The following is a 27,011-nucleotide window of genomic DNA, read 5'->3' on the forward strand; positions in this document are numbered from 1 at the left end:
CCATAAATGGAGCCTAGGTCCGCCTGAGGCATCGGGTCGGGTTGCTTAGGCCCGATATAATTTTGAGTTGGGTCGGGTCTAGACCCGCGGATCAAATGATGACCTCTAATCTCAATCATTATCCTTAAAAATATTTTTTAGAAAAAGTTAAATTAAACGAAAAGATGTCATGTAATTTGAATACAATTATCATTATATTACTAATTGGGCCCTGTAATCATCATTATCATGACGACTTGCATCCCTAATTTTTCATCAATTGGAATAGGTGGAGTTTCAAGAAATATCCAGAGGTGACGAAACGAGCACGAACGAGATATCGCGAGATGGATAGTTAAATACTTAAATGGCGTAGCAATTAGGGAGAGCCGATGACAAGGATCAAAAAGCCCTAATTAAAGTGAAGCTGCCGAGCAGAGAAGCACACCACCGAACAATAGTCAGTTAGTCATGGGAATCCAGAAGCAACTTCTTCGTCCCGGAACCGGTCCTAAACCAGCCGTCGGTCAGACCGTCACCGTGCACTGCACTGGTTATGGTTAGCACTTTCGTCGCTTCTTCTCTCTGCCTCTCATCATTTTTCTGTCGACTGATCTGATTGTGTTGACCGACCTTCCCTGTTGGATTTTATTTGGTTGAACTGTTTGGTGGAAGCGCAATTCAGTTTGTCAAAATTTTATTTGCATTTGTTTACTCTGGACTGTAGATAGTCATCTTGATTGTCTGACCTGACATGACAATACTGGTTCCTTTGGATGTCAAGTTTACGAAATCAGTAGGAACATGGATGAATTGTGGAGGAATGGCTGTAGAATTTCTATTTCTGGTGTTAGGCAGGGCATGGTGTGCACTAATTTATGTTGGATGAGAAAGCCAAATTATGACAGATCTGAATCTTTGTCTGCAATTCGATCCTTCAATAGATCAAGCCTTAGAAATTTCTAATCTGATTCTCATAATATTTGAGAGAAATTATAATTGGAGCAGTGTTTCCTTCAAAATGAGGGAACTTTCCCAGTGTAGGTTTCATCCTGATTTGTGGGATAATTAATGAAAGCATCATTTTCTTCCATACAAAAGTTTATTGGAGATTCCTCAATTTCTTTGCTCCGATTCTAGGAACTATTGTTGAGGCTGTTAACAATTGTTTCATACGTTTGATTATCATCCAAAAAAATCTGCTAAATTCCTTATGCAAATAAAAATGTTATTACATAGACCACTAAGAGAATTACTAAATCGATTACTTCCAATATGTCCAATTCACGATAAATGCTGTGAGTTCCTGAAATCAGTGACAACCTTTCTGTTCAAATTTATTGTAGATAGTCAAAATAGATTATGCATATGACTATTAATTACTATACCAAATTATGTTAAAATACATAAACTACTGCACCTGCAGCATCGCGCCGGCTTTGTGCTAGCTACTGTTAAGGCTGAAACCTTGGCCTCGTGTTAAAGTAGGTTACGGCAACCTAGAGGTTATGGATTCAAATCAAACCTCCTCTCTCGTTATGTTTGGCTGCGTATACCTTCCCGGGTCCTGCCTCTATTGCCAGTGTCTTGTGCATGAGACTCATTTACTTTTTTGCCTCTATTGCCAGTGTCTTGTGCATGTCTGTATGAGACTCATTTACTTTTTGCCATCATCATCACTATCACTAGCATCATCATCACTACATATGGAGAAGAGTTGCATATGGATGTTTGTGTTTTCCCTAAAATGTACGTCTGTTTTCTGCAGGGAAAAATGGTGATCTTTCGCAGAAGTTCTGGAGGTGAGGGTTTGACATTATGTTTTAACTTGTTTAGTTGCTTGCATTCTATCTTGTTTATCCTTCTTAAAATTGATTTTCTTTCCTCATTCTGGTTTGTTTTATTCAGCACAAAGGATCCTGGGCAGCAGCCTTTTTCGTTTGAGATAGGCAAGGGCCGTGTAATAAAAGGTAACATAATGGCATTTGTAGTTCTACTATTTTTCACCATTGTAGTAATTTTGTTTAGAAAAATTTATAAATAAAAAGAAGAAACATTTACATTTTTTAAACAAATATCATTCTGGGCCGGGTTATTGTAGTATATGATGTGGCCAATAGTTACCGGAAGAGGAATCTCATTTATATGTTATTGGCTAATGGTTGTAATTCTAATATTCTAACTGTTGAGAATGCCGAAGACTTGTAATGCTCTTTCTGGTTAGCTGAATATGTTCATGATAGTGTTTTTATAGTTATGATGTTGTGTAGTTTATTTGTTAAGTACTGCACGTGTTTAAACTTGGTCAATAATTCTGTCAGTATTGACCAAGCTTATTTTATTTGTTTAGAATTGTCTAGTATACTTGGAAGTACGACTTCCAGAGACTTCTTTTGATAATATCACTGAAACTCTTATCCTTGTCCTAGAAAGAGATGAATGAGAATATCAGAAGCTAGAAGACATAAGATCACTTTTTTCTCTCTGGTTGTGTTCTTGCTACAGAAAAAATTGTAGCTTAGACTTGTTAGAACATATTTAGACAACTCTCCATAGGCTCTTAATGTTGACACTAGCATTTACTTTTACCTTTTGCTCTGGCATGGTGTGAGTAATTATCTGTTATATGCACAAGGGTTATGTTCTGGGAATGCCGACTTAATTTTTTTCAAGCACGTCATATATTATCCTTAGGAGATTGTGAATTTAGTACTTTTTTATCGTATGATATTACTGTGTTGATGATTTTCACATCTGTTGTGATCTGTATATGTGATGCCGTTGCTGCTTAATTATCTTGTACTGTTACTCTCTTTTTTTCTTTTCAAATGATAACAAACTTTATTGAAGCACCATAGAGGTGCAAACAAGTAACTGCAAACTGAGATACAAACATAAAATTACACCTACTCAAACAGATGTGCAGAGACATTAGACATATCTTCACACATGCTATGTTCTAGCACGGGGTATACCAATATGGATAACTAACATGAGCTGTTCAACATATTATGTAGGATGGGACGAAGGTGTACTTGGCATGCAAGTGGGTGAAGTTGCTCATCTACGGGTACAGTTCAACACTCCCCTCCTCCCCCAACCCGTCCAACACACACAAAATTATTTCCAATGTTGCTTTAACCATTTTAAGTATATTATCTTTTTGCATCCCATGGAATGATAAAGGCTGATTATGTGGTTCAGTGTATAATTTGCGTCAACGAATGAAGTGGGTAGAGTAACCGGAATATGTCGGTGGACGATTAATAACAAGCTTGCCAGAACACCAGATCCCATTTTTCAAATCTTGTACCCTCATTTGTCACAGTTTAGGTTTTGTCATTGGATGTCATAAGCTATAGTCTAAATTTTTGTTGGTATTTCCATTTACATCACTATAAACTTGTTAAATTTTTCAGTAGATTGTGAATCATAGACCACAATAATTAGCTATGTGTCTAGAGAAATACTAAAAGGATGTCTATACTTCTTTTTGGTAACCTAAATAGTTAGTAAAAACTTTTTTCCTCTCTCCCTCTCCCCCCCCCTCCCCCCCCCCCCTCCAATCATCTATCTATCTATCTATCTACGATTTGTTTAACTGGTGGTGCTTTTGAACTTACGTGACATTTTTTTGAGCAACTGACAGTGCTTCTTGAATTGCTTGATGGTTCTTGTTTTACTAATGGTGGTTTCCTATCCTAACCTTGAGAATTGCTCGAATTAGTAATCTATCTTTCTTTTGCTTGGCAGTGCTTCTTGAACTGCTTGATGGTTCTCGTTTTACTATAATGGTGGTTTCCTATCCTAACCCTGAGAATTGCTTGAATTAGTAATCTATCTTTCTTTTGCTTTTTGTTTGGCATCCTGAATCCTTGTCGCCCTTATAAGCATTTGGTATACTTGCATAAATAGTAGCTGTTTGGTTGTGAAAACTGTTATTCCTTTGTGAATTCCATCAACTGGATGTTCCTGAATACTACATACTTTCTGGATACTGATTTAATTGCGTTCTGGCATGTTGTGCAATCATAAAATAGTTAGATCCTGTAAATAAAGTGATCCTTTTCGATGAATTTGCAGTGCTCTCCAGATTATGCTTATGGTCCTGGTGGATTTCCAGCATGGGGAATACAACCCAACTCAGAACTCGTGTTTGAGATTGAGGTCCTTAATGCAAAATAACTGCCTGGGAGGAGGCAGCAATTGTCTGAAAGGAGCATATGAGTACTGAATAAGTCTGTGGCCATTGACACAAGTATATCCTGTTAGTATGGCTGATGTTTACTATGACTTTTAGCAAACATATTTAAATATGCTATGTTAATGCAAGTATTTGCCATGCTTTGTTTATGTATCTTCCCATGTTTATTGAGTGGTTATCACCCGGCAGAGCCAAATGTTTATGATATTCCGTTGCAACCCTGATTTTGCCGTGACTTGTGTTCACGGCAAAGGTTGTTGGTAGTTAGTATATATGCGCACATCATTCTTAAATTTGGAGCTCTGCATTGTGCTTGTTTATGTGATCTCCGCATGTTTATTAAGTATCCCACGCTTGCTAAACCATTCGGCTTTATAGCAAAGGTTGTATTGGAGGTTCTGGTTCTTGTTTGGGTATTTGAGGACTATACACAAGACCATTTAGAACTAAAGTTGAAGCTAATTTCGGCCGCCATTGTTTTATGGTTCGAACTTGCAACTATGTTGGGCTATCCCAATAACAATGATGGTGTTAATTCTCACTAGATGGAGTTGTGTTTACTAAGAAATTGGAGAACTCTGTGGTTGGGTTGAAATCATAGTTACTGTTGATGACTTGTTCAAAATTTATTTCTTCTTGATCATGAAATCCCGGATGCTTAGATTTTTCTTCAAGTATTGGGCAAGTTGCAGGATTGTTGTTCTTTATCAAGCAACTCGGAAACTGGTTCATCCTGGTTATGTACATATATCTTTGTAGTTGGTCTTCAACAACAATCTGCTTATAAGTTATTGGAATGCTATCTAGTGCCCTTAGGCATTGGATAAATGATATAAAGGTGCTTTGGAGTACGGGTGACAAAAAATCGATTCCGAGTCGGATAATAGCATGTGTTTACGAAATATTTATATGTCTGGACCTTAACATGGATTGGATTTTGGGCGTATTTAATTGATCATGCTCTGATGGGTTTACATTTGGATAAATAAATCGAACAATAATCTCATTCAGGTCAGGGTTTGGACAAGTAAATCAGACAAGATTTATATGTTTAGATTCGATTCTAAAAACACAAAAATTTTTTGTTTAGACCTAGATTTTAGACATATAACTTATGTCTAAACTTAATTTAGTCAATATCGGACATATTCGGTCATTCGGACAAAACAGAGTTGTCACTCCTACTTTGGAGTATTAGAAAGCTATATTGGATTCTATATTCTAAGTTAAAAAAAGCTATATTGGATTCTATATTCTAAGTTAAAAAAAGTTATTTTTTTTTTTAAATGAGATAATATTCATCACGCATTGGTGAATCTTTAACTGTTGCCCTGACCAAGAAATCCCTAAATTATAACTTATCTACACTAAATCCCTCGAGGTTGGTGCTTACTTTTGCATTTTATACCACTCCCGTCAATTGCTTATGGTGCTTTATGCCTAAAAGATTCACGCCACTAATTATCTTAGCACTACCCCCCAATAATAACACTTTCAAACATCACAACCAGTGCACCCAATTGGGTTATCCCTAACTAATCCCACTAAACTCTTTCAACTTAAAACCACACTTTTTTTTTGATACAAGTACAATTACAATATACGACACATCACCAGATCAAGCCTATGAAAGTATGAGTGTCAACAGGCCCCACAAAGGAGACACAAATCAAGCCCACGCAGGTGCAGACTAAGCCCACACAATTCCTTGTAAATATTCGGAGGAGGTGAGACTAGAACCCATGACCTCAGTCAGGGACATGCAAAGTCATTGCCACTCAACCAATGGCTCATTGCCACTTAAAACCACACTTGACACTACCAAAGTAAGTGCATAACATTAATTAATACTTACAAAAAAAAATAAATAAAAACGATGAAAGAAAGCAACAACTAAACCTCTATATATTGGTTAAAAGTAAAGCAAAATGAAAATGCAAGTAGTTGTCAAGTGATATGATGCAAATGCTTTTAAAGTCAATGCCACTCAAAAACCTTTGTTGAAACGATTTGATTTGTATTTTATTACCCGAAAATCCAGGGGGAAATCCTTTAATCCCGGCAATTAGATAATTTAGATTCATGTTGTGCATTTTGTTTTGCCCCCCAAAGGCAGGACCTTAATCATGGATGCCATTTATTTATTTAATTGGATCATATGATTATTGTTCCCTCCACATTAATCAACATTGAATCACTTGGGTGATAACTCAATGTTTTAAAAACCGGATTTCGGATCGTGTCGGTCGGCCACCGAAAACCTGTTTACCGGTCGACCGGTTTGATTGATTAATTAAAATTTTTGATAATTAATAATAAATTATAAAAATCTGTAAAATTACTAGAAAAATTAGAAAAATATTATAAATTAAAATCAATCCAAATAAAGTAATAACCACAATAATAACACTCTCAATCTCAAATTAAACATAATATTACCAAATGTAATTTTCAATTAACAAACATTCTTATAAAAAAGTACAACATAACTATATAAATTATAAAAGTTCAAGTTCAACATAACCATTTAAATCTCAATTAGTTTCAACTTTTACTCTTTTTTTAAAAAAAATACTTCTTTTTTTTTCATTTTTTTTATCAAAAATTTCTCAGTTTTGAATTTTTTCAAACCGACAACCGATATTTATACCGAAAACCGGCCGGTTGAATAGGGATTTGACCAAATTGATATTTTACCGATATTTTATTAAATCGTACCGGTGACCCCTCTGGTTTCCGGTCAACCGACCGGTTCATTCGGTATTTTAAAACACTGTGATAACTTAGTTGATAAATTTTTTTGGGATCAAATCGTATGAATCGAGAGGTCCTCAGTTCGATTTCTACTGGGAGTAACACCCTTGTGGCATGCGTTGGCCTGTGGCCCAATTTACGCTGTCATCATGTGAGAAATTTCTGTGCGCACGGACTTGACGGTCTGAGTTTAGGTCCAAGAAACTCATATGATGTGTGTGTCGGTTAAAAAAAATAATCAACATTGTACCACACCACGCTTTCAATAATTTTTTAAAAATTATTTAAATTATGGCTATACATACATATTATGCTTATTGTTAAAATACTTGAAGGGCGGCTTTTGTTGCACGGGGGGTTTGAGGGTATTATTAAGATTATGATTACTTATAATTAGAAGCTTGAAAATCTTGTGAGCTCATATTCTTTTTGTAGAGGGGGTTGGTTCAATGAAAATTTGCAAAACTTGGTTATTGAGTGCTAAGTGGTTGGTTAATAATAAGTAAATCTCACATGTTATGTCTAATATGGGATTATTTATTAACAATATTTTTTCCTTACCGTTTTAATCATTATTATTGTTATGATTATTGACACATGCTTTTTAGCCTTTGTTTTGGTCATTACACATTTTTTTTCCCTAAAAAAAATTGTGTAGTTTCACATTTATTTTATTTTCACCATTACCTAACTTTTTTTTTTTATTTTAAAAAAACTCCATTGACTTAAAAAGGTTACATTCAATCAACTACATAAAACGACTGGAGGATGTAACCTCCTCCAAAAGAACATAGACTAACTTATAATTTACACTAAGAGAGCTTAAAGCGTCAGCCAATTTATTGTTATTTCTTGGTGTGTATTGCACTCGACATTCCAAACTCAACAACTGAGGACGGATAGGGAGATTCTATTATTGTTAATTGATTGGACTATCTCTAGAGCATCTCCTTCCAGAATAAAGTTCCTGAAACCAAAGTCGTGTACTAACCTGATTCCAAACTTGAAAGTCATAACTTTCACCGGTTGTTGGACCACCAACAGAATATACTCGCATCATACATACTATCATCATATATATTAGCAACTAGGACATGACCATTATGGTCTTTGATCCTTCCCTAGCTTCCACGAGCCATCTACATTGACTTTTAGATGCCCAAAAGGGGGGGCTGCCACTGGCCAACTATTGTTGGTACCCATGGCGGACATGTTGATGGACTCGTCACCCTGAGACAACATTATAGTCATTTACCAGTAATTTAGTAGATGAAAAGACATTAGAGTCAAGTGGAATATTTATGAGGCTCTTCATATCCTATTCCTATCCTAGCACACCAATTCATGATATAGAAGGGTATCCCAAATATACCTTCCAAACATATCTAATGATGGATCAACCTCAATTCAATTCCACGGTGAACAAGGTTGGGAACCTTCATCTTCCACAATTTAGTCCAAAAGTCCTGAAAAAAAAACTTGCAAAACTTGGTTATTTATTGAGTGCTAAATAAATGGTTGGTTAATGAGTAAATCTGACATGTTATGTCTAATAGGGGATTATTTATTAACAATATTTTCATTAAATCATTATTATTGTTATGATTGTTATTGACACATGCTCTTGAGGCTTGTTTTGGTCATTATACATTTTTCTTTGAAAAAATGTGTAGCCATTTTTCACATTTATTTGTAGTTTCATAATTAGCTAACGATTTGGTGATAGGTTAATAGTAAATTTTTCTAGGTTAAATCGTATGCATTAGAAAGCAATATCTTTGTCATCATATGCTGGGTATTGACTTGTCATCAGGTGAGAAATTTTTGTACACGCCAGCTTGACTGTCCGAATTTAGATTCATATATCAGATGTTCAAAGAGTAAACTTGATCGGGTATAAAAAATTGATCAGATTTAATCTGAACCCGATTCATTTGGATTGGGTATTCCAATACCCATCGGGTATAATAAACTTGTATGAGAGTGAGACAGACAGATACACAGAAACAGAACCGTATCTGAACCCGTTAGAGTAATTCTAAACTTTTTATACCCGTACCCACGAGCTTATCGGGTTTACCCCCACTCATTTAATTCGGGTCCAGTAATTCAGTAGCTGTCGGGCACGGGTAGACTTTACCAACAGTTTGGCTAGTAATTGACCAAATTATCTAGTGTTCAACCCAGTTCATTGAGTAATTACTAAAGGGCAAAATGGTCATGAAAGTCTCTATTTAATCTCCAAAGCCCTAAACTGCAGCACTCAGCATAATCACTGTCTCTCTCCACACACTCTCTCTGTGTTTCAAATATTCGTTTTGGATCAACTAGACGGACGAGTTTGATCATTCACTGTAAGTGTTCTTCAATTTCTACATGATTTTCTTGTTAGCTGGGGGTGTTGTTTTCTTTTCTTTTCTTTCATTCTCTTTGTTGCTGTGAAATTTTAGGGAAGGTATCGATGGAATTTGGTTTAATCGGACATGGATTTTGATTTGCTCCGTTTATTTTAACTTGAATTTCTTCTTATTGTTGAAACTTGGATATAGAGAGCAAAAAAGATCAATTATGTTCTATCATCTGGTTCTTTGTAGATTTTTCTGTTTTGCCATGGTTTTCTTTTGTTTGTAGTATTTTTCTATGGAGACTTCGAAGGAAAAAATAGAAACTTCATTTCATTTTGTCTTTCCGATCGTACTTTCAGCTTTTGGGTTCTCTTCTTCGTGTGATCCTTCTTTCATTATTTGTATGGTAGCTGAGAAAGCGTAGAAAGATTTAAAAAAAAAAAAGATTCTCTGTGATGCATTATTGAACTGTTTATTGGCATTGTAGTTAAGTTCTTGGGGAAAACTAGGACTATGTCTAAGTTTGATATTTACCTTCCCATGTCTTTTTGTCTAGTGGATACTATGTGTTCTTTTCAAGATCTTATTATTTGATTCTCAATTGTTTTGTTTCAGATGGCTAGTCCCTCGTAATTGCTTTTCATTCTGGTCACATATCATTCAATTTTGCTGAATACATGTTATTACGTGTATATTTTGCAGGACATTCATACTTGCAGTTAACACTAGCGAAAATAGCTCAGAGAAGGAAACAACATGCCCTGGTTTAGTAAATCAGTTGATGTATTTCGCGAAGTTGTGCACCTGAACATGTATTGCAGGGTTATCCTGTAGATTTCGTCTTTCTCCAAGTCTTAATCTTCCTTTTTTTTTTCTTATTGTTCCTCTTAGCTACCCATGGGATCCACTCACTCTCCCATCCTTCATTGTGGTATATATAGGATTAGCTAGTGTCAGGAAAAAGTAGTTTCTCTCCATTTACTAGACCCTAGTACCATCTTTCTTCTCCGGGAAAAAATTTCATCTTTCTTCAATCCTCTTGTATCCAATACTAATCACTTCTTCCTATCATTATATCAAGCTTGGTTCTTTTCTTGTGCTTCATCACTTGGTATTTTCTTTGTGTCTCTGACCTGTATTTAGATTTAGTATTGAAGGGACAACAGTAGTTATGGTGTGCCAAGCAGCGGGCCAAACAAGATTCCGGGCATTAAAATATGAGAATGGAATTGCTGGAAAACCGAGAATTATAGTTAGAGTTATCGCATGCTATCAACCTTTGCAGGATTGCCAGGTTAGTGAAATTCCATTTCACAGATTCTTTTTTTTTTTTTTAATGTTGTTCAATCGTTGATTTCTGCACAAATATAAAGATTAATTTTAAAATTTGTATGTGCTTGGATCGTAATGTCCTCAGGTATTTGTAACAATGATGGACATAATTCATACATATTGATATTTGTGTGACTTTTTACAGGCTGAATACTTCCGTCATCTGCTTAAACCTGTCACGTAGTTTGATTCCTCATCCGCGTTATAATATTGAAGTGGTATTCCGATTTTTCCATTTGTATTTCTATTCCTGAAACAAGCAGCAAGTTGTTGAGCCCAGCAGATCGAAGCACAATCAATCAAATTTGGTATGGATAACATGTAATGATCATTTTAGCTTATATGATGTTAGTTCATTTCCATTTTTTGTGGAGTATTTATTTATTTTCCCACATGTACAGGTGCTTTTGTGGTTGAATGGTTAAGTTCAAAAAATTTTGGCATTACCCACAAAATTCTGATTGGCGGTTGCCTGATTTAAACTTCATGACCACCCCTTTTGAATCCAGGCAACAAGAATGCATTCGTGCAAATACAAACCGTGGTGCTTGTATGCTTTCTACAAACAAGGAATCACCAGGGGCCGCAGTTCCCCTTTTTTCTTCTCTGAGGACAGAACAAGCAAATGAAGCACATAGTTTGCTTCATTGTTATCCTCCTAGCTTCCAGGCTTCGCCTTCTGCAAATATCTATCTCAAAGAAAACCAATCAGTGTTTTCTTCTGATCAGGGCAAAAAGGCTGCTGTAAATGGTATCACTGGATCCCCCCAGAAGCAATTTCTTGTTTTTGATCAGTCTGCAAGTGGTACGAGGTTGTTTTACAGCTCTGTTTTCCCACCTGTCCATGATCGAATGACAGTAGCTGCAAAACTTGCTTCTGGGTATAAATCACAGTATGAAGCAGAGGCAGTTCAGTTGAATGAAGTCCATCCAGTGAATCCAGTTTTACACGGAACATCTTATGAGAATCATGAAAGTGAAGGAAGTGAGATGCATGAAGACACTGAAGAAATTAATGCATTGCTTTATTCAGATGATACCGATAATTATGATGATGAAGATGAAGTAGCAAGTACCGGTCACTCCCCTACTACAGTTGGGGATAAATATGAGAAGCGAAGTAGAGGTGAGGAAATACTAGAGGAAGTTGCTAGCACTGATGATTCAAACAAAAGGCAGAAACTGGTTGATGGTTGGTACAAGAGATCATCACTAATGGATACCGCTAGTTCAGTAAAAGATGAAGGGTCTCACGTGTATGACAATGATGCGGAATCTTGCCATGCTATAGGCCAAACTCAAGGTGCAGAAATGGTTTCCATTTTGGGGAACAAACCATCTAGAAAGGATAAAATTCGCGCAACCATGGAAATTCTTGAGATCATAATTCCTGGAGCAAAGGGCAATGACCCATCTTTGGTACTTGACAAAGCAATAGATTATTTGAAGTCCTTGAAGGTTAAAGCCAAAACCCTAGGTTTGAACGATTGAGTTTCACTCCCTCTTTGCATGGTAGTATGTTGGTTAAAGGGTAGGAATGGAGAATGAAAAGGTGGCAGGAAAAGCAAGAATTCTTTGCGTGTATAATTGATGAGTTTGAAAGCACTGAGCTGGGGCTTTTGTCATTTAGGCTCGCTTATAAATTTTCTGTTTTTGCCCTTAAGAGCTGCACATCATAAGAGGGGGCAGGAAGTGAAGGGGAAATATGGGTTTTGTTTGTTGACAAGAAATGATCCATCTTTTTTACTTTTTGCGGGATTAAAGGTCATAAAGATTTGATGAAGTCACAAAGTAATTGAAGGCATGAGGAGGGTTTGTCAGTGCTAAGCTGTGCTGGAAATGAGGGCCCTCTTTCCACTGGAAGTGGTGAGAACATCCATGGATTTAGTGCATGCGCGTTAGGTAACCATGTCCCACCTTCAACTCTCTTTTTTATCTACTTGTTGATTTTATGCCTTTGTCGTCACTTTATCCTCACTCACATCATGCTGGTATTAATCTCTCTAAAGTGTGGAGAAAGTTTATGGGGCTGTACAGTGTTTACATGATTGAGTGTTTGGGTCCACCATTTGATCCAAATCAAGTGTAAGATAAGCTAAGCTGGCTTGCTCTCACACCCATGTTTCCATTGGATCTGTGGTACTTGTACTGTATGCTGTGGCATGTGAATCTAGCCCTCGTTCAGTGAAGGTGCATGCAAGTGTGTATGTATTGTGATTATGGAGTGGTGTGCTACTTCTACTACTTCTATGCAAGTTTTGTCTTTCTCTACCGTAGCAGTACATGAATTATGAGCATTCAAGACCAAAAAGAAAAAGATAGGAGTGATTATGATGGTGGTGTGATAATAAGTAGTGATTGGTCTCTTTTCTTTTTGTTGTTTCTGTTGTGTGGTACTACTATCCCTATTGAACGTTTGTACGAGTCTTTTAATAATATAAAAAATTTTAGCATCTCTTTTCTTTTTTCCCTCTTCGTTCTGTTTTTGTCATTTGTGTTATTGTGAGGATATTGTGGGGGCAAAAATATACCTTACATGTATATTAATGGTTATGTTTGGGAGTGTGTTGTGTTTCCACCTCCTATGGGGAGATGAAACGAGCTTCGAAAGTGTGGTGAGGTGCATTGCGTTGATAAAAAAAAATGTTTGGTGCGTCATTAAAATTACAGTGGCGAGGTGAGGGAATAATTGAATATTTTTAATTAATATCAATTTTTGATGAATTTTTTTTTTATAAAATGTAGAATAATAAAATTTATTGAGGGCAAAATAAGAAGAAAAAAAATCTTGTGTTTTGATGTCGAAAATACAGTCAATTGCTTCGCGATGAGTAGGGGTGGCAAAAATTTGGTTTCGGGTCGGATAACATTACGTTTTTAAGAAATATTTACATGTTCGGATCCCAACTCGGATTGAATTTCAGAAGTACTTAATTAACCAAACCTATATTCGTTTAAATCTGGACAAGTAAATCGGACAATAATTTAATCCGGGTTAGGGTTCAGGTAAGTAAATCTTGTTCGATTTATGTGTTTGGACTCGGATCTTGTTTTAAATCGGACAAAAGATTTTTGTTTGGACTCAGATTTCTGACTATAATTATGTTCAAACTTTTTTTAATATGGATCGGACAGAGTTTTATCATCCCTATCATCCCTAGCGTAAGAGTGGAAGCAGTTCCTCCCTACCGTTTCAACTTGGAACTCACCGCAGCATGGTGATATCGTAATGTACTGTTGGGTTAAATATCTTTTTGTTCGAATGCAATGCATTCAAGCCAAAAAACAATATGTTTAACAGGTGTAAACTGTCAAACGCAGCAATTTGTAGGGATTGTATTACATTTATGGAATGGTTGACATGTTTGGTTCACCTTTTGTGGGGTCTTGTTGCTTGCCATTAGAGTGTAATATGTTTCACAGAGCATGACTGTTAAAGGTGTCATTCATGAATGCAACAGTAGAACTGTAGAGCGCACAAACTAATGGAGGGAGACATGTTGTGACTTGGTTCATTGATGATGCAGCTGTTTCATGTGAAATATTGTTTGGTCCAGTGGTCCCCCTACCACTTTTGACTTGCTTACTTATATCACTTGATAATAAGCTTAATCTGCCTGGAGAATCTGGAAGGGTCAGATTCAGTTCGAAATCCCAGAGAAGCTGGGGGAGGATTTTCTTAGGAAAAGTAGCAGAGAAAATGAACGAATGAATAGCAGCAGCAGCAGAACAACAAAGCATGAGAAGCAGTGAGTGAGCGAGTTTTAGTGTGCAATAAAAGGAAAAATCTTCTTTTGTTAAGATTGGGCCATTCATGTGAGGCTAATTTCTGTGCGAATAGTTTAGCCAACCTTGGGTTCGACTTGGCCTGGGAGTTCATTCCTTTTCTTATCCTTCTGTTGTAACTATTTCCTTTTTACGGGATGATATTGTAGGGGTATTACACCCTAGATTTTGCCCAGTTTAATAATATTATCTTTCTATTTAAAAAAAAAGAAGAAAAGAGAAGGAAGAATCTCACATGGGGTGCTTGGAGTTTCTTCAAATTGTGGGTTTCTTGTGGATTCTCAAGGGACTATTGACATCATGTATTAATCTTGTTGGACCAACTAAGACAACCAATCCCCATTTTCAACAAGATACAGATAGAAGGAGGTAAACGAACAACATATATACAAACTGAAGGGCTTCAATCCTTCACATTTTCTCAACCAACACACAACCACAACTCTCACACCTGCATTACTTTCCTATATAAACCCAAGTAGAGGCTCCTCATTTTATCCACCCAATACCAGATTGAAGAACTCAACTTACACTCCTTGGCTAATCAATTCATTAGCAATGTCTGCTGGCAATTGTTTCATGTTGGCTTTCTTTGTTGCTCTAAGTTTCTCCGGCATGGACGTCGGCTTTGCTGCTCGTCATCTTTTACAGATTCCAAATCTGCCAAATCTGCCACAACCCACAATCCCAAATTTGCCTACAACACTGCCTCCATTGCCTAGCATCCCAAACCTGCCACAACCCACATTGCCAAATTTGCCAACAATCCCAAATCTACCACAACCGACATTGCCTACAACACTGCCACCATTGCCTAGCATCCCAAATCTGCCACAACCCACAATGCCAAACTTGCCACAACCCTCATTGCCAACAACATTGCCTCCATTGCCAAGCATTCCCTCTATCCCAACAATCCCAACCACTATTCCATCCATTCCATTCCTGTCTCCGCCACCCAGCAACAACTAGAGTGGCTCTTTGCTATTGCCAGTTTGTTGAATTGGACATTTGTTGGTACAATTTATGTGTGCGCTATATATAATATATGTATGTATTTTCAGTTTCTATTAGTTCTTGTGTCTCTAGGGACCATATAGGTATTGGGGTTTTTTTATTTTCATTTGTCTTCTATTTTCATACATGTGAGAATAAAATATACTTTTATGTATTCATAATCCTATATGTACTTTCAGATATTTCATGGAGTTAATGAGGAATATTAGTTAATTTAAGATCATTTTTTTCGAAAACCACACACATGCAACAATAAGACACACACACCAACACAGCACCCCGAAGGGCAAAAACCTATGTCGGTAACTGAGCTAAGATCATTTGAGTATATATTTTAACAAATAATTGAATTAAGGTCATCTACAGAACATAAAAAATTAACGGTTGCAAATTAGCAAATTAACAGTAGTACTATTACTAGCTAGGACTACTATTGATCATGTTCTTCATCAGCCTCATTATTCTTCTTTGTCCTTTTAATCTCCCTGACTTCGCACAACACAAGAGTGGAGCTCGCTGCAACTTTTATGTGTTCGCCATCAAGACGATACTCCTGCATACTCCAGCTCCTCCCTTTGATCCCCTTCATGTTCTCGTTCTCCTTCTTTAGCTTGTACGAAAAGCTACGAACAGACCCAATGTGTAGTTTGTTTTCACTTGCTATAATCTTTGCATCTTTCTCTGACTTCCAAACACTGCAAGGAGTTTCCCTATTCTTGCGTCTTCCATTCAATGTCATGGACTTCAAGTTGGTGAAGTAATAACGAGTATTTCGAGGAAAAACTCCATTATATTCTCCACACTCCTTCCTCCATATGTGCTCTTCATAATAAACATCACAATCTTTTATGGGAGAGTATGGTTGTGACGTTTTGTTTATCACCTTTGGGATGGCAAGTGATCAACTCTTGTGGTGTTGGACAGAATCGATACCCAACATGAATGACTTCACTAAAATCACTGTAATCAACCATGCTTAATTGACTTGCGAGAGCAAGAACAAGAAAGAAAGAAAGAAAAGTTGGTTTGGGAAAAACAGGAAAATTATGATCGAAAGAGAAAACAAGCCTACAAAATAATTTTTGATGCTGGCATGGGGAGATAGGTATTTATAAACATATAGTTACTAATCCAAACAATAATGGGATTATAGTCTGTAGTTGATTAATTAGATATTAGTGGATAAGATCTATGCATTAATTAGGATCCAAGTAATAGATAAGAAAAATATACATATATATCATCATAGGATTTTATAATAAATTTAGAATTCAAGTCATACTGGTAAATGGTAATACAGCCTGCAAATATAGTAAAATCAATAAATCTTTGTTAAAAATGATTTCATTATGTAATTATAGAAAAAGATAAATTTGATATAATCCAAGTCAGTAATAATGGTATGTGAATTTCAAGTGAAGATAACTAATACAGCCTGTAAATATATATCGTACTAAACTAACTAATTTTTCTAGGAATTTCTCATCAATTATGGTATGTGAAGCAGGAACAAAGGCATTTGACCCGAACAAGGACTCTTTGACTGATAAAATAAAAATTTAAGAACAACATACCTTGACTGTGTTGTTATGCATTTCTAGGAATTTCTCATCAGTTATGTCTCCAAGAATTTAGTTAACCCGACAATCATTCTCCTCTCTGGTTATTAGATAAAATTTCTGTGATCATATCACCAAAGAGCTCTATTAGAAGCCTACAAGAGACTGATTGAACAATAGCAGATGCATGTGCATGTATACAGCAAGTAAATCAGTAATAAGAATATTCAATTATATGAAAAGCAGAACTAAATTTCTGGGGAGAAAAAATCAGAAATGGCTCTCCTCAACTAGTATACGAGAAATCCTCTTACCAGGAACACATAATGGATAGAGTCTGTCACACATATTCTATTGACGTGAAATATTCAATTGCAGATTCAGTCTTTAGGACTATGGAATTTGGCTTCATATAATGAACCCCCTTGCCTACTCTGCCTCATTCTCCGAAGAATTCTCAAGTGAAGTCCTGAAACATATGCAAAATAATTTTCTTAGCAACTGTTATACTGGTTTGCCATCCTTGAGATACCCCAATACCCCATTGCAGATGACATACTTAGGTGTATGGAATTTGTCTTCACATGCCACATGTCCTTTAGTTTTATCTAATGGACTGCCTTGCCTATCATGTTTTGTTCTTCTCTGAAGCACTTTCAATATGCAAGGAAATTTCTCTTAGCATGATATGAAGAGTTTAACGATCTGTTGGATGACATTCTCCGACTTAAGAGAAATCAGTGGAAAACATCAATTTCCAACATTGGTGCGGCAAGTCAAGAAATGTGATAAGCAGCTTGAGTTCAATTCCAGTAAGGGTGTGTGGTGGTTAAATTTTGAACTTAATCCTGGACTACAGTGGGATTAGTCGGTGTTTCTCTGATGTATGCTGAGTGTTACTACTTTGTGAGCACATGTACAGTGCCTAAATGATCAATAAACCCTAAATGATAACATCAGGACATACACTACAAACCCTAATGATGCAAAGAATAGATATATAACGTAATTCCTACAAAAATCTGGAAAAATAAAATAAAATTTCCCCAAATATCATAAACCAATAAATCCAGAAACTGTAGCTAGTTTTCTTCAACTATCACAAGAAAGAAGAAACATTCATTTTCATTTAAATTACTTGTACCACTTCAAATAATCATTTAAACACAAATAAACCAGAACCACGAGAAGTCGAGAATTGATTTCAAACCCAGACAATACACGCTCGAAATTACAAAATTGACTAGCAGAATAAATGGAATATACTGATGTTTATCTAAAACTGAAGTTCCATAATCAAACATCAAGAATAGAAGAAATCGGAGTCCTCACCGTCGTGTAGGCAGAGATCGCAACGAGTGAGCGAACCAAAGCCACGATGCGACCATGGAGGGAGAGCTCAGTGGCAGAGGTTCTGGTACTTTCAAATTTGTGCATAAGGCGGGCGTCGAACGAGACGAGATGTTTAGCTACGCATGAAAACGACTGCGTTTTAATACACCTTAGGGTTTTTTTTCCCCTTTCTTTCCGAGTAATATTGCGATATACGATGACGTGGCACAACTACCAGAAATAACTAACAAAAACCGTCATTTGGCCCTCCGCAACACACACACTCTCGCTGATGACCTGCTTTGACTCGCTTCCTCTGTATTTCTCCCCTCTGCAAAACTCATTTTCCCGAGAAAATGGGGTTCCATCTGCAATTCATCATCCTCGCTGTTGCTGTTCTAATCCCTATGTTTGCAATTCGCTTCTACCCTTCTCGTCCGCCTCGCATTGCCTCCACTGATGATCAGGCGCCTTCACTTTTTATTTCTCTATTTCACTTTCTTTCATGTTCATTCATTCATCAATTGATTCCAATTCTCTTTCTGATCAAAGAAGCTGATCAACCCAGTTCAAGATTCTGAAATTTTTGACGAAGTCTTCCTGTACCCAGACGTCTTCTTGCATAATTACGCTCTAATGGAGGAGCATTTCAAGATCTTCGTGTACCCAAAGAAAGACGAAGAGATTTTTTATTATAATGAGAGGAACATTCACGGGATGTTTTCCAGTGAATTGTTCTTCCACTACAGTCTCTTAGTCGCTGACAGATTTGCTACATGTGATGAAAGCGAGGCCAACATGTTTTTCATTCCCCTTACTTGGTTCCAAATTCTTGGCAAGGTACGATTTCTTTTGTTACAAGAAGCGATTTTTTGTGATAGTTAAAGAAATTAATGTATCTGATCCTTACCACTCTTCTTTGGATTGTGTTTTTATACAACTGGGGATGTTGCTTCTTGAAACATTTCTGTAGTAATTCCTGTATCAGATGTAAGAATTACAGTGTAATCGCCGTTATTGTAGAAGCATGTGAAAAATTAAATATCCACAGAAGAAGATTTAGGGGTCGTGAGTTATGAAGACCTCATATTTGACAAAATGCCAAGATGAAAAACAAGGTTTCCTTCCTTTATTTTTCTGCTCAAGAATGGTTGAAACTACGAAACTTGAGACTTAAGAGAGGGAGCAATTTGAAAAAAATATCAAGATGAAAGAAATGAATATCAATCTCCTTTTCAGAGATATAATGCTGCATGGATTGATCTCTAACTTTCGTCCTCCTTGTATGCAGGGAGTTTACGCTAATGGTGAGAATTATGTTTGGTACCTAATTAACGAGTACCCTTACTGGAATCGAACTAAAGGTCTCGATCACTTTTTTGTGACTTGCCATGACACTGGGGCAAGACTATCTGAAAGAGTTCCACTGAATGATTCAATAGCAGCCTTGTGTTCAGCAAGTTATGATTCCGGACATGACATACACCGCAAGCACCACCATATAACCCTCCCCCAGATAAGACTGCCATATGTTTCTCCAGTGGGTGGTAATGACTTACACCACAGGTACCTCTATTTGATCAAACACTTTTCACATCTTCTTGATTGAATTAGTATATGCAATTCTTTTTTCTTTTTTTTTTTTTTGCCAGGAAAAAATGTCTGCATTGTACCTAATTAACGAGTACCCTTACTGCACAGTGCATCCGTATCGCTAGAATATGGTCTACACAACATTTACCTTGCGTATATTGCACGACAACACTCGCGTTCTGGGCTTGTCGCAAAAGTGCAGGTGCTACGGACAATCATGCTGACCAAGAGAAATTCAAAATGTCCCAGTATTGCATTTGTGATGGCTCATCTCATCTCACCAGAATCTGCATAACAGACTCAATCCAATACGGATGTGTTCCTGGTAAGAGGGCTCCTCTTAAGTGGAACAATTTCTAATTTTCGCCATAATTGAGTTCTGTTCTTCCTATTGCTGAACTTCCTCATTACTGACACCTATAGGCTTCCTTTCTGCAGTGATCTTGTATGACAGCTATGAATTGCCTTTCAACGACATCCTTGATTGGACAAAATTTTCAGTAATAATCAATAAGGATAAGGCTCATCAGGTTAAGCAAATCCTTGAAGCCATATCGGATTCGAAATTCAGTGAACTGCGTAACAACATACTCAAGGTGAATAAGTATGTTGTAGCATTTTAGCTACGGAAATAAAAGGAAAAGGACTTTTCAAGCATGCCAAAGTTTGTGTCTATGCTGAGCTTGCTTTTTTGTTTTTCTTATGTTGTCAGGTTCAAAGGCACTTCCAGTGGAACTCACCTTCAAAAAGATATGATGTCTTCCATATGATAATGTATGAGCTCTGGTCGCGCCACCTTGCACTGTCTTTTTTTGATAACTCTGGACTTGTATACATTTCGCAAAAACAAAGATGAGCACAACTTAGTATCAGTTTTGTCTTTTTGATTCAGAATAACAAATGGTTATGTTTTCTTTAGCTGATGAAATTGGATGCTAGGGAATCTCAGTTAGTAGATAGAATTTGTTCCACTCTTTGTTCATTTTGACATTATTTTTTGACATGAAAGCTTCTGTTCTATAAAAGTGATTGTTATTTTTCCTTAACCAACAAAAATTTTCCCGTTCCATTATTTTATAGCCGGTCCCAAGCCCGAATAAAGGAGGAGGGTTGCGGTCGGTTGGCAGCCAGCATAAAACTTTGTCAAACTTATGAACATGAGTCTAAGCGAGACTATCGCTGAGGCTTTTGGATTCTGATAAGTACCACATCGGAAGATGTGGGCATGAGGATGCAATTTATAGGTGACTAAGTGGCCTTCACATTGTACCAAGGGTTTGCTAAAGGGGATTGGGCCCAGGGTATTTGGCTTGGGGGCCTGTTGGGCCTCTGGGAACAGCCCAGCCCATGCGTGGGTGGGGGTTGGGCCCTTGATATAATGTGTTGGAAGGCTGGTTCTTATCAGATTCCCAGTGATGTTCTCATAGACTGGTGTAGCCGACCCAAAACTTTTGGTGAGGCATAGACGCGCTAAAGGACGTAGATGAGCAGTTACCAGGCCAGCCTCTTTGCTTTCTAATCTAAGAATGAGTAAATTAGTTGGTGTATATAGATATACCCACATACACATATATATAACAAATTAACAGCTGTAAATAAGTTGTTATTCTAAATAAAGAACTGTAGACAATGGTTTTAAGCCGCATTTATAGCGCAAATTAAGAAGAAATTTAAGGTTAAAAAAGTATTTAGTAAGCTGAAAGTAGTGTTTCAAAAGAGTAATAATTTAGCTACAACCACAACCAATATTAGGAATGGTAGCAGCAGAAGCACTATGCTGAGCTGGTGCAGCCTCCAGCTTTCTTGCTTTAACCTCATTGAGTACATCTCTTGCCCATTCACTAAAATAAGTCTCATTGAATCCAATTCTGCCACTTTTGTATATTGACATGCACCGGGGATCAGAATCTGGGTAGGGGCAGGTTTCCCCATCCGGGTCTCGCCACGCCCCTTCATGTATCATACCGGACCAGCTAGCGATCCAATGGTAGACGTATTGGCCTACACCAGCCAGTTTAAGCCATCCTTTAGGGAAGAACTCCATGACACTGCTGTTCTTGTCCATCAGGAACATATTTGTGAGTTGTGCACCATGTGGGGATATTAGAATGTCTGTCAAGCTCATTATCTTCACCTACATAGAATTTATTTTTTCATATGACATGTTAATTATTCACCATATATTAGCTAATTAGTGTAAATTATTCTTGAACTCAATGTGGTCAATATTTCAGACAAACCTGATCGCAGAATGTGAGATTGTTGGAGTAAGCCATCATCAACCGGCAACCCTCTACCTTAGCACACTCTCTTCCAAAGATCTCAGTCACTGCCGTCTCGTTCTTGAACGATCTCGGCCCTGTCCTCATAAACAGTGTCATCCCAATCACTGTCTTCCCCTTCTCAGCATGATCCTCCTCCTTGCTTACATTGCAGTACACCCTAGCTTTGCATCTCATAATATCATAGACTTCAATTCTTCTATCCCTTGACATCCCTCCTTCATTGTGTCTCATCACCACAGCCTTCTCAAAGCAAACTGGCTCATCATTGTCCTCAATACCCTCAAATGTCTCTATATATGGCGTTCGATCGAAGGTTGCCTCCATTAAGGTCCTTAACCATGTCCCCATTCTGTGCCGGAGCTCCCCCCAGTGGTACAAAACCCACCTGGAAGGCAGAGCGCAGTTGTTTCTCGCGTGCCAAGCAACAAATGGAACCATAGCAGATAACCCATGCCAGATGTTTTCATAGTTGTAGTGATTGTATGACACAAATGTTAATCCCTTCATGAGAGTAGCATTGACAGGGAGGGTATCAGGCCAGGCTAGCGCGTAGTAGTTCCATGAACCATCATGGTTGTCGCGCCCTTTGAGGCATAGTAACCGACTTTTTGAGTCTTCAGATGGGAACTGCTGGTATTGAACCTCACCTTCCATGTGAGTGTCATACATGGAGCTCATGAACCATGTGTGACCCTGATGTGCTTTGTCTGCGTAACGGAGGTCTTTGAGCGGGAGGAATGTGACAGATTCTCGGAGCTTTTCTGTCATTGATCGGAGGAGGGGGTCTTGATGGCTGTTCTGTGAGCAGGTGGAGTTGGAGAGAGTGTGGATGAGAGACCATGAAGGTGGAAAGGCAGGAGAAGAAGAGTGGAGAGATTGGATTTGGTAGAGAAAGAAGAGGATTGCACAGGTGGTTAAGAGGAGGATAGAGAGTTTAGGAGAGAAGCAAGAGGAGAGGGAGATGGTGGTTTTCTTGATGTATTTCTGATGAGTAATGGGGCTACCGGGTCTAATTCTCTCTGGAGGTGATTTGGTCATGGTTGGTGATGATCAACAGAGAAGGGTGGCTCAGAGCCTATGATAATGAGCCAATTGACCACCTCTCTCACATGGAAAGTGAGGAATTATCACGAGGAAATCAGATCTTCACGCAAATCACAACCCCAAGAAAAATTTCAGGAAAAAAAAATTTAAGTATTACAGGATTTCAGGGCCCTATACTTGAGCTGTTTCTGTATACATATATGTATGTTCAGAGTCAATCCTGTGTCTGGATTTATCATAGTTTATGCCTAACTCAAAAGAAGTTAATAATAAAAACTTGAGCTTTATCTGCATATGTCACATGCACCATAAGAGGAGAACACAATATGAAAGTCTAGGTTACTTCTGAAATAAGTGTCAAGTTAAAACTTCAAAACAGTGAGCTTTGGGATCCTACTCAAAGGCTTCTTCAACTTCAAGCAAAGAGGCATCCAAAGTCAAATAAGAATTCAAATCTCAGTATTCTTGGCATTTTAAAATGGGAAAGCACCCCTGCTCATGCTTATAGCATAATAAAAGCAAGATTAATAGAAATCTCTATCATACACGCATCTCGACATAGGAGGAATAGGGAGGAAAAAAAATTGAATGTTGACAGCAGATTCATTGCTTGGGGAAACCACAACACAACTTCTGTTTGGCAAGTAAAAGCCATTACAACCCCAGCCATTTATTAAGGCTAAGCATAAGCAGACGAGGCGTAAAGGCATTCCTTGTCTCCTTGACCACTCTCAGAATCAATAAAATATACCATAAAGCAGAAAAACAAGCAGTTATTTCTTTCCATAGAATCTAAGTTAGGCATTGTCTTCATCTTTTTCAAAACTGTAAAATCAGCATTTGACCACTAAGGAAGTGCGTGGCCGAACAATTTCAGTTGAGATCACATAAAGAAATCAAAACCTTGAGAAAAGGTGGAGTTCAAGTCTCAAGAAAGCAGCCTTCGAAGTTGAAGAGCATCAATAACACCATAACAGATTAGCTAGATGTTTCAAATTAGCCAACAAGTGCTGCAAGCCCTGCAACTGCAAAATTCCAAATGTTATTATTTTCTCTGGAGGGCACCCAAACACAGTCTAAGTGTTCTCACTCACTAGTTTCTTTGTCACAGTATGGCATGGTCTGTCTTCAATTCACTGTCTGGGATGTAGTTCCTCTGAATCAGAATCATGTGGAAGTTGTTGGCTTCTTCTGTCAACCCAATGGCTCTAAAAGCATCCAAAAGCCTATTACAGGCTGATATCTCAAACTCAGTTGTAGTAGATTGATTCCATTGATCAATAACATCTTCCACTTCTTTCATATGACCAAGAATCAAATATGAAGAAAGAATACAAATGAAGTTTCTGCTAGTCATCTTCTGTTTAGTCATTCTCAAGGACTGCCATATCTGATCAATCTTATCCTTGTTTCCTAATCCTGTGTACAAAATAATAAGGAAGTCATATGATATCCATTCTCTTTGGGTGATACTTTTCTCAGCTCCAGCTCCAATCATAGTGTTGGACTCTGCATTCACAAGATGACCTGCAGTGACATATATATTGGCTAGGTTGATGTATCTTGCCCAACTTTCATCAGAACCAGAGTCATTACTCATTTCATCTAGAATCCTTCTCACTTCATCAATGTTCAAAGTTGCAGCACATGAACTTATCCATAGATTGTAGGTGAACATATCTGGGGCAACCTTCTGCCGTTTCAGCTCTTCAACAACTGAAGGAACCTTCTCCACCTGCCCCATTGACATATATAAAGTCATCATCTCATTGTATGTAAGAGCACTAAAGGAAATGTCTAAACCCTTAATTCTCTCATAAAGCTCCTCAGCCTTTTCTGTCAGTTTTGCCCTGGCATACGAGTGGAGAAGAGCTGTGTAGGTTTCACTGGTTTTTGCTGTGAGGGGTAGACCTTCAAAGTAGCGTTCAGCAGCATCAATACCAAAAACTTTCGTCATCAAGTCAATACGGACTGCATAATCTGAATCTGACACCTCGAATTCTTCATGAGAAACCATCCACTCTGATATCTGCAAGCTTGTACCAATTACAAAACTGAATCTAACCAAATCTAGAACATTGAATTGAACAAATTAATTGAGGAAGATTTAAGAAAGACTTTGAACACTGAGCAAAAGAAACTATGCATAAAATTTGGCAAGTTTTACACAGAAATCTGATATAACGGTTTGCACTTTTTCAATCATCTAAGAAGTATTCAAATGAAGAAATGAATGCATACATGATGATAAACAGCCAAATATCGGTATTCTATTCATACTCACTCAGACAACATGCACATATCCTAGGGTATGAGATCAGTGCCAAGATTCCAGGAGTCTTTTCAAAGACATCTTCCCAGTATTAGGCCACTCAGGTTGAGACCAAACCACATGAGAACCGGGGAACTCATGAAAAAATGTATTTATAAATGCTAACAGGTTTCAGTAAGGATCATCGTCATGTGCCCCAATATTCAACATACCACACAAACGCTATCAATTATACGCTTGGCCTTCATTATCAAAACCTGGTGTTGAATTCACCGGTATAGGACACTTGAGGTAAGCCACTGATGTGCAAGGAAAGCTTCCTCCACGTGGTTTGGATTGACACAACAGGTTTATTTAAATAACCCCTTAAGAAGCATTAGCTTGGTAAGGGACACATTCAAAGAGAACACCACCATGATGCTGGACACCTAGACCTCACCCTTGAAACCAATTACCAGTATACTATTTTAAAGGAGAAATTCTTCGAAGCAAAGCAAGAGATGGACAGCGGGATTCCCAAGGCACAAATATCTACCCTAATAATTAATGTCTAATAACTTCTCTTTTACTCAAGTTCTGGTTTTTATCAAGAATATGTGATTCTTTAGCCATATAAGTACTTTTTGAACCATTAGGCCTAATCTATTTTTAGGCATAAATCAGACTATCAGCAAAGTGTGATGAACAATTACAAAGCTTGAGCCATAGCAAGGTATTCCATTCCACCATTGCCTGAAAAACCAAACACAGAAAACGGAAATTCTCCGGGCACAAAACAGAAATTGAACAAGAGGGTTCAACTGAAACCAAACCTCGAGAGCGTGCTTGTAACGCTGAGACTTCCGGAGATCCTTGGATATCTGACGGAGCTCGAAGATCGTCACTGGCTTCCCTTCGCTGACCCATCTCTGGATCACATTGCTGGCGCTTCGCTTAGGTAGCCTCAACCTGAAGATTCTGCTTCTCAAATCATCTTTCTCCATAAAAATTGCTTCCTCATCCTCGATTTCGCTCCTCCCTGCATCCGTAGAAAGACATCTACGCACAGTCCCTCCCTCAAAGGCCGATAGATACTGAATGTTGTTAGTGTCGCTGGTGTTGCTGATTCTGCATATCCTGGGATGCAAAAGAGTATTAGTTTAGGAACAAAGTAGCTATTCCAGACTATCTGATAGCTGAACATGGAGAAAGTTCATGTTCAAAGTTAGTTCCTTTTTTCAATTACATTTCAGGTTTTTTTTTCCTGAGTTTTCTCGCTATCCAAACGGAAAACGGAGGGTATAAAGGGAGAGCAATCAAGGGTGAAAGTTCAATTACCGCCTGAGAGTGAGGAACAGAGAACGCGAAGCCATGATCAAGGACTGCTCGCCGAGCTCTGAAACTTCTTTGTTGTCTGCGTTGGACTGCCCTGATTTTGGGGTCTGATGATAAGCCTGATGCTACCCCGGAAGAAATATAATTTATTTAATTTTCCAATGAGGCAATAAAATTTATTTTTGGATATTTTTT

The 27,011-nt window shown here is 37.7% G+C and overlaps 7 protein-coding genes across 7 annotated transcripts; 5 read left to right on the top strand and 2 right to left on the bottom strand.

The window, feature by feature from the left end:
• The first annotated feature begins 374 nt into the window (after window positions 1–374).
• LOC119983613 (peptidyl-prolyl cis-trans isomerase FKBP12-like) lies at window positions 375–4,482 on the top strand. The gene is made up of 5 exons (XM_038827298.1): window positions 375–538; window positions 1,748–1,781; window positions 1,888–1,949; window positions 2,997–3,049; window positions 4,063–4,482. Exons 1-5 carry the CDS (start codon window positions 451–453, stop codon window positions 4,162–4,164), a joined length of 339 nt encoding a protein of 112 aa, XP_038683226.1. The 5' UTR covers window positions 375–450; the 3' UTR covers window positions 4,165–4,482.
• A 6,277-nt stretch (window positions 4,483–10,759) lies between these two features.
• LOC119984352 (transcription factor bHLH143) lies at window positions 10,760–13,067 on the top strand. The gene is made up of 2 exons (XM_038828258.1): window positions 10,760–10,922; window positions 11,016–13,067. The coding sequence occupies exon 2, from the start codon at window positions 11,032–11,034 to the stop codon at window positions 12,103–12,105; it is 1,074 nt and encodes a 357-aa protein (XP_038684186.1). The 5' UTR covers window positions 10,760–10,922; window positions 11,016–11,031; the 3' UTR covers window positions 12,106–13,067.
• A 1,827-nt stretch (window positions 13,068–14,894) lies between these two features.
• LOC119984867 (protein PELPK1-like) lies at window positions 14,895–15,437 on the top strand. The gene has a single exon (XM_038829006.1). The coding sequence runs from the start codon at window positions 14,959–14,961 to the stop codon at window positions 15,370–15,372; it is 414 nt and encodes a 137-aa protein (XP_038684934.1). The 5' UTR covers window positions 14,895–14,958; the 3' UTR covers window positions 15,373–15,437.
• Window positions 15,438–18,664: 3,227 nt separating this feature from the next.
• On the top strand, window positions 18,665–20,026 carry LOC119983453 (probable glycosyltransferase At5g03795). The gene is made up of 4 exons (XM_038827129.1): window positions 18,665–18,775; window positions 18,861–19,148; window positions 19,600–19,848; window positions 19,961–20,026. Exons 1-4 carry the CDS (start codon window positions 18,665–18,667, stop codon window positions 20,024–20,026), a joined length of 714 nt encoding a protein of 237 aa, XP_038683057.1.
• Window positions 18,894–20,899, top strand: LOC119984882 (probable glycosyltransferase At3g42180). The gene is made up of 4 exons (XM_038829026.1): window positions 18,894–19,874; window positions 19,961–20,226; window positions 20,340–20,497; window positions 20,614–20,899. Exons 2-4 carry the CDS (start codon window positions 20,142–20,144, stop codon window positions 20,755–20,757), a joined length of 387 nt encoding a protein of 128 aa, XP_038684954.1. The 5' UTR covers window positions 18,894–19,874; window positions 19,961–20,141; the 3' UTR covers window positions 20,758–20,899.
• Window positions 20,900–21,542: 643 nt separating this feature from the next.
• LOC119984872 lies at window positions 21,543–23,401 on the bottom strand. The gene is made up of 2 exons (XM_038829011.1): window positions 22,142–23,401; window positions 21,543–22,035 (listed from the first exon to the last, which is right to left on the bottom strand). Exons 1-2 carry the CDS (start codon window positions 23,222–23,224, stop codon window positions 21,628–21,630), a joined length of 1,491 nt encoding a protein of 496 aa, XP_038684939.1. The 5' UTR covers window positions 23,225–23,401; the 3' UTR covers window positions 21,543–21,627.
• Window positions 23,402–23,798: 397 nt separating this feature from the next.
• On the bottom strand, window positions 23,799–26,957 carry LOC119983539 (pentatricopeptide repeat-containing protein At5g09450, mitochondrial). Its single transcript, XM_038827200.1, has 3 exons — window positions 26,820–26,957; window positions 26,315–26,618; window positions 23,799–25,259 (listed from the first exon to the last, which is right to left on the bottom strand). Exons 1-3 carry the CDS (start codon window positions 26,852–26,854, stop codon window positions 24,336–24,338), a joined length of 1,263 nt encoding a protein of 420 aa, XP_038683128.1. The 5' UTR covers window positions 26,855–26,957; the 3' UTR covers window positions 23,799–24,335.
• Window positions 26,958–27,011: the final 54 nt, after the last annotated feature.

This window comes from Tripterygium wilfordii, chromosome 18 (assembly GCF_013401445.1).
Source record: "Tripterygium wilfordii isolate XIE 37 chromosome 18, ASM1340144v1, whole genome shotgun sequence".
Lineage (NCBI taxonomy): Eukaryota > Viridiplantae > Streptophyta > Magnoliopsida > Celastrales > Celastraceae > Tripterygium > Tripterygium wilfordii.